The 11,822-nt window shown below is 28.9% G+C and overlaps 1 protein-coding gene and 1 long non-coding RNA gene across 2 annotated transcripts in view; one reads left to right on the plus strand and one right to left on the minus strand.

Annotated features, from left to right (window-relative positions):
- The window catches only part of LOC123271933, a 19,689-nt gene that overhangs the window by 7,680 nt on the left and 187 nt on the right, over positions 1-11,822 (minus strand). The window contains exon 2 of the long non-coding RNA XR_006510965.1: positions 11,601-11,603. This is a non-coding gene — a long non-coding RNA (uncharacterized LOC123271933). The remainder of the gene's footprint in view (positions 1-11,600; positions 11,604-11,822) is intronic.
- LOC123271930 (protein O-mannosyl-transferase Tmtc3) lies at positions 473-10,240 on the plus strand (the record flags this gene model as incomplete). Its single annotated transcript, XM_044738490.1, is given in 10 exon segments — positions 473-609; positions 698-879; positions 971-1,259; positions 1,374-1,778; positions 7,292-7,604; positions 7,676-7,966; positions 8,048-8,230; positions 8,845-9,129; positions 9,239-9,479; positions 9,629-10,240. Coding segments are annotated over 10 exon segments (2,535 nt in total), but the record flags the coding sequence as incomplete, so codon positions are not given.

Raw genomic sequence — 11,822 nt, forward strand, 5'->3', positions numbered from 1 at the left:
ACGCGCATCGAGTACCCCCACGGTACTCATAGAATCACCACTTGTGTATTGATCCAATTTCTCTCACTCTCCGGTTGAGTTCTCTCTTTACCTCGCAATCGTGTAATACTCATACTGTTTCATTTTGATAAAATCCGATTTACTCCATTGAATTTCATTTAGACTCTTTATCCAGATCCAACATTCCTTTTTGTCTTCATTTATTTTTTTATCTATCTATTCAATTTATCTCAACATTTTTCATCGCTTTGTTCTATTCAGAACATTCTCTTCATTTCTATTATCGTTAATCCTACTTTATTTTATTTAAACGCTAATAATTATCATTAAATGCAGACTTCTTATACCTCGTAGATAAAATAAAATGCAATGCAGCTTTACAGCTTCCGGCAACAATAATTAATTTAGTATAGTAAATAAATCCATAAATTTGTCAATCGATTAATTTATTTATTTGATTGTTTATTTTCAGGAACAATCGCACAAGTCATACAGACCATTTTGCGTTCTTACATTTCGTTGGAATTACCTGATCCACCAATTAGATCCAATGGGATATCATTTATTAAATGTTATACTACATATTGCTGTTTGTATACTTTATTTCAGGTAAAAATATAATTTTATAAATTATTAAATTTTAAGTAAATAACAGTACTATTAATTAAAAATAAAAAACAAAAAATGAATGTTACAGAACCTGTCTGATGTTTTTATCAGACTTGGCAAGTTTTGTATCGGCATTACTATTTGCCATACATCCAGTACACACAGAAGCCGTAACCGGTGTTGTAGGAAGAGCTGAAACACTGTCTTCCCTTTTTTATTTAGGTGCCTTTATTATGTACACAAAGGCTTGTAAAAGCAAACGTACTACAGGTAATAAAAAACCCTCTACAGGTAGCTTCGTAAATAAGCTTTTTAATCCAGTAAGTAATTACCCGAATTAACTAAACAAATAAACTTACAGCCTGGAGACCAATGATGATGTCAATGCTTTGTGTATTTATTGCAATGTTGTGCAAAGAGCAAGGAATTACTGCAACAGCAGTGTGTGTTGTGTATGAAATATTTGTTGTCCAAAAAGTAAAAGCAATAGACATATTCTTAACAATAAAATCGACATTCGGAGGTAATAAAATAAATCCAACGTGGTCTGGTGAGGGTACTAAACGTTTAGCAGCATTAACACTTGTTACATTTAGTCTCCTAATATTAAGATTAAATGTTATGGGTTCACGTTTACCAGTATTTACAAGGTATTAATACAACATACTCATTTATTATTTTGTTTATAAGTTAATTACCAACAAATAAATATTTATGTTCATGAACTACAATAATAATAACTAATAACAATAAATTTGTTTTAGATTTGACAATCCTGCGTCTGTAGCACCAACTCCAACGCGACAATTAACGTACAATTACTTAGCAGCTGTTAATTTAAGACTATTATTTTTACCGAGTGATTTATGCTGTGATTGGACGATGGGTACAATACCATTAATTGAAAGTTTGTTAGATATACGTAATTTAGCAACGTTAGCGGCACACGGAATGATTATTGGACTATTGATTGTCGCAATATTAACACGTAATCGTAAAACGTCAATCATTATTATAATAAGTTTAGCATTGATGATCCTGCCATTTCTACCAGCGTCAAATCTATTTTTTCCTGTTGGTTTCGTTATTGCTGAACGAGTTCTTTACGCTCCGTCGATGGGTTTTTGTATGCTCGTTGGTCATGGATGGAGTATTCTTTCTGAAAAGAGGTAAATTTAAAAGCAAAGTATCAAAATACATTTCGCGTGCCAAATGCCAAAAGGGCGTATAAAAGTTATACGCCCTTTTGGCATTTGCAAAACCAAAAGGGCGTATAATTTTTTTTTTTTTTTTGGTGCCAATCGTTTTGTAAACATGTTCTACACAGAAAGAATGGTTCACTTGAACCAAGAAAATATTTTTCTTGCTAATTATTTTCTTGAGCGAAAAAAAAATTTTTTTTTGACACAAGAAATTTCACTTATTCCAACAAAATTAATTCTCTTGCTTCAAGAAATACGTATCTTGATCCAAGACAATTTATTTAAATCAAGAAAATTTTCTTGTTTTGAGAAAATTTCTCTCTTGCTCCAAAAACTTAAGTTCTTGACAGAAGTAAATTTTCTTGTCTTGAGAAAATTTTTCTCTTGCTCCAAAAAATTAAATATCTCGATAATAAATTTTCATTAATATTTTTATTGACGAACATGTCAAATGGTAAGATCAAATAATATTGAATCATTTTCTTTCATTCAATATGTATAATTGCGTGCTAGAATAATCTAAAATGGGTATCAAATATTCAAGAGAAAAATTTTCTCAAAGTGGGAAAATTTTTTTCTCAGCTGAAGTAGGTGGCGCTGCTTCCCTAAAGTATCTAAAAATCTTGATCCAATATAAAAATTTATTGTATCAAGTATTTATGATAATTTGAATTAAGAAAAATTACTTCCACCAAGAATAGAATTTCAAGAAAAATTTTTATATCGGCCAAGACAACTTCGGTCTTCCTTCAGGCACCTGAAAATTTACTTGAGCCAAGAATTTTATTCTCCAGTCAAGAAATCTTTTTTCTGTGTAAGCCTAAAAATGAAAAAAAATTTTCCAAAGCCAAAAGGGCGTATGTTTCGAGTTATACGCCCTTTTGGCTTTAGAAAACTGAAAATTTAGTGATCTAAAACCAAAAGAGCGTATAATTTTTAACTGCTCGCCAAGAAAATTAAAAATTTTCTAAAATTGGGATTATATGGGTTTTACCCCGTTTTTCGAAAATAGAGTTTTCATAAGATCTATATTCAGCTATACTCAACTCAAAAAATTTTTTAACGATTAGTTAATAATTTCTTACTTATAATGAGATGTTTTTCATTCTATATATACGTATTATGGATTTTAACTACAATTTTACGCAACAAAAAAGAAGGAAATTTATAAAAAATATGAAAATTTTAGTACGCGAAAAAATTTTTAATTCATATACTTTTTTAATTATTGGACAGCCCAGAATGATGAAAATTTAAATTTACTACTATCGAAAATGTTGACTTTTTCAAAATTGTTTTTTCACAAACTTTCTCCGGACAATTTTGAAAACTGTTGTTCAAAATTATGAAAAATCTTGATTTTTTTTTATACGCCCTTTTGGCTATAGACCGATAATTTCCTAAAGCCAAAAGGGCGTATATCTTAAGATACGCCCTTTTGGCGTTAGTGCGTCAAAAATTTTTTTCTGCAGACCATGGCGGATTCGTGGTCACGGTAAAATGATCGTGAAACGACGGTGAATGTATCATAAATTCACAGTGTCGACAAATGATCGTCGAATGACCGTCACTTGACTATCGAACGGCCGTCATTTGACAGTGAACGACGAGTATCATTGTGAAAGTTTTTCACTGTTACTTTATGATTTTTATTCTGTATAGTTATCATACTTCACTATTCGAAAAACCAAATTTTTACTTGACTTCTCCGATTTTTTACCTGAGTAAAAATCGTAGATCATCGATCGATCGTCTGTCATTTGACAGTCATTCGAAAACATATAAATTGTCAAAAAACCGTAACTTGGTGGTAGATGCACAGTATTCTGTGAGTGAAACGAGCGTATAATGTCGGTAAGTCAGGAATTTTTTACAAGTCAACAATGAAAAAGTGCTGATTATATTTTTTTAACTTCCCGCTAAGAAAATCGAAGATTTTCAAAAATCGGGAAGTTATTGTTTTCACCCCGTTTTGCAAAAATCGAGTTTTCATCAGATCTCGACGTTTGAAGGTCACAGGAAGCTTCCCTGACTATCCCCGCGAGGTTGTCACGGTGTCTGTATGTATGTGTGTGTGTGTGTGTGTGTGTGTGTGTGTGTGTGTGTGTGTGTGTGTGTGTGTGTGTGTGTGTGTGAAAGTATGTGAACCGCTTATAACTTTTGAACGGCTTGACCGATTTCATCGCGGTTGGTGCCATTCGAAAGGGCTTGACCAAACTTAGATTTTGAAAACTATTTGGACCGATTCAGATCGATAGATTTTGAGAAATCTTAAAAAATCTGAAAAAAAAAATTTTTTCAAATGTGGTTTTTTTGGAATAACTTTTAAACAGCTTAAAGGTTCAATTCCAAAAACTAATCAGCTCTTAACCTTAATAAACCACGTCAATCGCCACCAGTCCGGTCAAAATCGATTGATTCGTTCGAGAGATATTGTGAACAAAAGAAAACCGAAAAAAGTGTATTTTTTCGGAATAACTCCAAAATTCCTAGCGCGATCAATTCAAAATTTAAGATTCTTTGTAAGGCTTGAAAAACTGCGTCGAATGCTTCTAACCGCGTAAAAATCGGTTTATTCATTCAAAAGTTATTGCGGTTTAAAAATTCAAAAAATAGTGTCTTATCAAATCTCTATCAGAATTTTGAGCTCGAAGAGCTTTAAAGCATAGGAAAGCAATCTCTTTGAGCTCGGAGAGCTCAAAATAACCCATAAATTGTATTTTTGAGCTCGAGGAGCTCAAAAACGTCGTTGGTGCAATTTTAAGCGCCTAAGTATGGAATTAGCGGGAAGTTGCAGGGATGGCCTTCAGGGTCAACTGTTTTCCTAATTTTTTTTTATTTCATTAAAAATACTCAAAGTGTATAAAAAGATACGTAAATGAGAAATTTTTAGTAACTAATCGGGATGAAAAATTAAAAAAAAAATATTAAATTATTGTAATTTTGTTTATTTCAAAGTAAAATTATAAAAAATTAATCAGATTACAGGCAATCAATAGAGATCCATCATTTCATTACTTTTCAGAAGAGTTTATGGCTTACAAGTGTTGAATTTTTTTTATAGTCTTAAATGAGAAACTATAATACCTTTTGATTATGAAAAATATAATAATCAATATTGTTTTTTTTTTTTTTTTAGAGACGAAAACTTTAATTTCAAAATTACGGAAAAATTGTTTGTTATCAAGAAAAATTATTATGAGATATTTTTTTTTAACAATTCAATTTTTAGTAATTTCTTTTCCAGATCTTTTTTTATACAGTTAATAATTTCACCATAATTTCGAAATTAAGAATTCCGTAATCATCAAAAATTTGAATCATTTATTACGATTATTATTTTGAAGTCATGGAAAAAATATAACTTTATTTAAGCTATTTTTATCTGTACAATGAAAAAAAAAATGACTTGGTTTTGACACTTTATGATGTGACTGAATCAAAAGTTTCGTGCAGTATCTTAGATAGCCTAGCTGGTAGAGTCTTGGGCGTGCGACCAGATGAATCGGGTTCGAGTCTCGGTCTAGACTGTCCGCAATGTTTTTTTTTATTTTATTGTCCGTGATAGTAGCGTAAAATCACCATATTTGGACAGTATATTGAGCGTACAGTGTCGGTCATAACGTCGTAGATTCACTTGCGTATGTACCGTAAATATTCCATAAATTTATAGTAGATATCGTTCACAACGGTATCCGATGCTGACTGACAGATCGCTCGGTAAGAACGAACTTTATACGGTGAAACAACCGTCATTCGACCGTGCTTTCACCGTGTCGCCGAAACCGCCAGGGGATCTTTACGTTTTGAGCGATTCTAAAAAGAATGGCAAAAAATATTTTTTTTATACGCACTGAGAAAACAATTCATTCAAATGAAATGAGGCTCATTAACTATAAATAAATCTCTTATTTAAATATCACCAGAAATATTTATTTGATACAAATAAATTTATTTATTTGAGACAAAGTTATAGTATATTTGAATGAAATCCAGATTTGTTTATAGTTAACAAATATTTCTTTGGTGCTAACAATCGTATATTTCAACCAAATCAGATTTGTTAACTATAAATAAATGGTATGTTTGAATATACTCAAAGCAATGATTTTTAGTTTTAGGTTATAAAGTTGTAAAAGTGGACATATCGAACGTTTGGGGTAAAATGGGCACTTTTTTTGGAATTATTACTTATACTGAAATTAACAATGACAATAAAGTTAGCCGACATCTAAAAATTTTTAGAATTTTTTTTATTGAAAAAAATTTTACAAAAAAATTTTTTTTTTTAATTTCATTTGTAAAAAATTCGAAAAACTGTAAGTGTGCAATTAAAAAAAAATATTATTTAGTTCTAATTTAACACATTAAGCAAAATAAAAAAATAAAAAATGTCAACTAACTTTATTATTTAAAATTAACAGACATCTGTAAATTTTTTCGACTTTCATAACAATAAAATTATTATAAAAAAATTTTAATTAAAAAATTTCACATGTTAAAATTAATAAAAATTATAAGTGTAAATTTTTTAGGAGCATTTTTTTATTGTAATTGATTTGTTATTAAAATTTTTAAAATTGACAGCTGACGGCTAACTTCAGTATCATAGTAATCATAGTATTTTTATTAGTATTATAAGTAATAGATATATTTTTTTACGAAAATAAACTAATATTGTTATAAAATATACAAATTTTATATTCAATAACACATTTGAAAATTTTCTGTAAAAAAATTATTACTAAACGACACGGATTTTAGGATAAGAAATTTTTTTTTTTCGTTCCAATAACTGCATGAAATATAAAAAAAAAAAACTAGTGAAAAAAAAAAATAGTAATTCACAACCGGAAAAAATAAAATTTCTTTAAGATCAATAGGTAAATTAATATTATAATAAAATAAATATAAAAGAAATAGTGGTTGGTCACAAAAAAGTCAAATGTAAACAATACTCTTACATTCAAAAATAGCGACACCAAGCGTAATTTACTTGAAACGAGATTTGTTAATAGTTAACAAATCTTTATTTGAATGAAATAAATGAGTTGATTCAATTAAATAAACCAAAACGAAGTAGTATTTGATTCAAAGTAATATATATTTATATAAAAGAAATTTGTTAACATTAAATAAATATTTTTGATTCATTTCAAATAAATCTGTGTATTTGAGTCAAACAAACCGTTTTCTCAGTGCGCCCTTTTGGCATGGAACCCCATCTAACTGCTGTAATTCGCCCTTTTGGCATTAGGCACGCGATTTACTCTCTACATACATTTAAAAAATGAAAGTTAAAAGTATCAAAGTTCAAAAAGAATACTAACATGCTGTTAATTTCACATTCTAAAGTATGTAAACAGTTTCTTTGATTTAAAGCTCCTCAATTAGATCAGTTTGTTTTAAATTTCCCTATACTATGTTTGCAAACGATTATTATTAAAAAAGTAATTTTAAAAATCAAATTTATTTTTCAGATATTCAAAACTATCAACAATCTTACTAATTATTTTACTACTGTCTCATTCAGTAAAAACATTTGTACGGAACAATGATTGGGTTGATGAGTACTCAATTTTTATGTCAGGTCTTAAAGTAAACGTACAAAATGCAAAGTTGTTTAATAACGTTGGCCATGCATTAGAAAGCCAAAGTCGGTACAAAGAAGCCTTGGATTACTTCAACGAAGCAGTTAGGGTACAAGGCGACGATATAGGCGCTCACATAAACGTCGGAAGAACATATAATCATCTTAAAATGTTCAAAGAAGCGGAAGACGCTTATCTCAAGGTTTGTTTATCAACTCTATTTAATTAATTTATTTAAGTTAATAAAACAATCACAAATGTTATCGTTTGCAGGCTAAGTCGCTGTTGCCAAAAGCAAAGCCTGGAGAATCTTACCAGGCACGTATAGCGCCTAACCATCTTAATGTTTTTGTCAATTTGGCTAATTTAATAGCCAAAAATTCAACGCGTTTGGAAGAAGCTGACTTGCTTTACAGGCAGGCTATCAGCATGCGGGCTGATTACACTCAGGCGTATATTAATCGCGGTGATGTTTTGATTAAAATGAATCGAACTAAAGAAGCGCAAGAAGTTTATGAACGCGCGCTTTTTTATGATAGTAATAATCCAGATATCTATTACAATGTGAGTTTATGAATTCTTGAGTTAGAAATTGTAATGATATTTTATTGTTCCAGGAAATTAATTTCAAGTTTTTTGTTTTAGTTGGGTGTTGTATTTCTGGAACAAGGAAAAGCGTCACAAGCATTAGCATACTTGGACAAGGCTCTTGAATTTGATCCGGAACACGAGCAAGCTTTATTGAATTCAGCGATATTGTTACAAGAACTAGGTCGCGAAGAATTGAGAAAAGTTGCTCGTGAACGGCTTCTCAAGTTGCTTAGAAAGGTATTTCATAAATTATGATTCAATTAACAATTAATAATAATAATAATGAAATGTTAATTTTGATAATTGTTTCAGTGTGAAGGTTCGCCGTTTTTTGCCATTAAAAATCGAAAAATTAAATTATTCGATTAAAGAATGTGATGTTTTCTATTACATTTTTCAATTTAAAAGTTAAAAAATTTATATTTGTCTTGTTTTCCATTGAAACTTTTTAGATCTAAATTTTTTGAGTACCAAACTATTGTTTTTTCTTGAAAAGAATGAAAAACTGAAAAAATAAAAAAAAAATATGATTTAAACATTTTTAATAAATTTAGGAAAAATTTATAAATTTTGACCTTTGATTCAAAATCTTAAGGTGATGTGATAATTTTTTTATACCTTGCTTCAAAAAAAAAAAACAATTTTAGAAATTCTACAAAATTACAAAAATTCGAAAAATTGATGTTGACATTTTTTTTTTAATACAAAATATTTAAAAGTAATGAAAAATTATCGCATTAGTATCTTTAAATCGATAATACAATTTGTCGATTTCTTATGGCCGAAAAATGGTGGAGCTCCGCGTAAAAAAAAAATTACTTAAAATTTTTTATTTTAAAATCCAAATTTAGGACCCCAACAACGAGCGTCTCCATTTCAATTTAGGAATGCTCGCAATGGATGATCATGATGTCGCAAGTGCCGAGAGATGGTTTAAAAATGCCGTTGCGCTTAAAGAAGACTTTAGATCGGCGCTATTTAATCTAGCGCTACTGCTTGCTGAAGAACAACGTCCACTTGAGGCAGTTATGTTTCTAAATCAGCTCGTTAGATTTCATCCAGATCATATCAAAGGTCTTATACTTCTTGGCGACATCTACATTAACAATCTCAAAGACTTCAATGCTGCAGAAAATGTAATTAATATATATATAAATATATATTTTTGTTCGTTATCTTTTATTATAAAGACAATTACAAGTTATATAAAAGTTAATGGTTTTATTAATGTTAATTATTTATCAGTGTTACAGAAAAATTTTGCAGTTAGACCCTAAAAACATTCAAGGCTTACACAATCTTTGCGTGGTTATGGTGGAACGAGGGCAGCTCTATCTATCAGCACAGTGCTTGGAAAAAGCTGCGGCAATGGCTCCGGAACAAGATTATATTCGTAAACATCTATCGATCGTTAAGTCTAGGTTAAATCGTCTTCCGCCGGAGCAACGTGATACGGGTGAAGTTTTCGATGATTCTTTTTTGAACGTCGATGATCGCGAACATGATAATTTGGAAGCTGGAGAAAGATCCGGACAGTTTATTGGAAAATCAGATGCTGTTTTTTTGAATCACGGTTCTGTGCATCATCATGTTAATAATCTTAATAATAATAATAATAATAATAATAATAATGCAACAATAATAATAATAATAATAATAATAATAATAATAATAATAATAATAATAATAATAATAATAATAATAATAATAATAACCGTAATAGTAATAATAATAATAATAATCTTATTAATGGTCCTAATAATATTAACGGACCATCAATTATTCCCAAACAAACACATGTCCATGGTAATATATTAAGCACAAAAGAAGAGAGACTGACTTAATATGTCCGGTATCTAGTATTTGAAAGGAAATAATTAAAATCTATTTATTTGTAACAAATTAATAAAAATTTTTTTTATTTTTATCAGAGAAAAAAATGCGAATAAAGAGAAAGAAGAAGAAGAAGAAGAAAAAGAAATAAATAGAAAAGATTATGGTAATTAATGATCAAGAGTATGAAGTGATATTTATAAATATGAGATCTATAAATATATATGAATATGAGAATATTATATATTATAGATATTATTTATTATTATGATATTGATGATATTAAACGTTGACCCGCCGATTAATATAGTTCTGTGTTATATGGTGGTATTCAGACGTTTAATCGCGCAGTGTGAATATATATTTAAAAAAAAATAATATTGGATACAGAGTATTGTTTTTTATATGAAGTATAAATAGAATGTTTTATAAAATATATATACATACACATGTATAAAAAAATAGTTTGTTTTTTATTTATCCCTCTCCAATGATGATTTATGTTCAACTAACTGAAAACTTTGATCAAATATTTGAATTAATGTGAATAATTTACATAATGTGAGTAATTTAAATTAGTTGCTTATAGAAGAAAATACGTATTCAGTATTGATGAAAAATATTTGGAAGAAATGTTACGGCACGTGTCTTTATTCAACTGTTAATAATAAGAGTGATCAAATTTTAATAAAAATAATTTTGATTGATAAGGAATAAAACAGAAAGTTCATAATTTTGATTTTTTGTTGAATTGAAGAAAAAATTTTCAAGTGAATTATGTTCAATTTTTTATTTAATTACTTTATTAAAAATTATTATTGTAGTAGTCTAATTATTTAGTTCAAAAATTTATTTAAGCTATAACTATACTCTTTACAATATCCGAATGAAGTTAATTAAGTTTCACAATAATTAATCGAGTCCGTAGAATATAGTTATCAGTAAAGCGATACAATCAATTAAATTCATGTATAAATATAAATATCAAGATTAGGGTGATTCAAAAAAATTGAATATTTTTTTTTTAACTTCCGACATTGACAAGTTGGTTCTCAGGCACCTCTAGAAAATGCTCACCAAATTTGAAATCTTCGTATTGATAGAAAGATCATCCTCATCACAGTTTTACATTTTTTCGTCAGTCTCTTATAAAAAAGATCATAACTCATTAATCAATTTTTTAATCAAATCTTCATATACATTTTTGTAGAAAATTGTATGATCTACAGAAAAAATCTGATACGTGTAAGCGATTACTTTAACCATTTCAAAGATATCCGAGATCAAAGTTCAAAGAATAGATAAAAAATTTTTTTTTTAATTTTCTACCACATTGGAAAATAATAATTGTCAAATAAATATGTTAATTTTTGTCGGAAATTTAACGCTTCACAAGAAATGTCTGATATGCTCAATTGTATACTCCAACCGTTTCAAAGATATTCGTATCCGAACAGCAATGCTTTCTGATTTCAATAATTTTTTAATAACTTTTTCAAATTTATCCATGAATTTCAGAAATATTCATAAGAATTTTATTTAGCTCATATTAATAAAATTGAAGTTTTAAACTCTTTTTTAACCCTGTTCATAAATGTAAGGAAGCTTTACTTTTGGAAGAAAAGAACGATACGTCCGTTTTTATTACTTACAAGGAAAGGTTCCAGGTGTCCAACTCCGATTTTGATGCCGCTAAAATATGTCATTCTACGTCGAAATCTAAGCGGCACGTATTTGTTTTATCAGCGGAAAAACTTATTTAGGGGGGTGAAACCAACTCCTAAAGATAACCCCCTTAGAGGGTCAATTCCAGGTTTCATATACTAGTAGCCAATATTTTGCAAACGACGAAGTGGGTTATGATCTACACGAAAAATGATAAAACTTATATAAATGCATTTTAAAAAATTAAATTGAAATAATTTTTAAAGTCAATTAAAGTAATAAAATTTCAATAAAAAAAAATTAGAAAAACGGTAGACCCTGAAGGCCATCC

The sequence above is a fragment of the Cotesia glomerata genome, linkage group LG9, assembly GCF_020080835.1.
Source record: "Cotesia glomerata isolate CgM1 linkage group LG9, MPM_Cglom_v2.3, whole genome shotgun sequence".
Lineage (NCBI taxonomy): Eukaryota > Metazoa > Arthropoda > Insecta > Hymenoptera > Braconidae > Cotesia > Cotesia glomerata.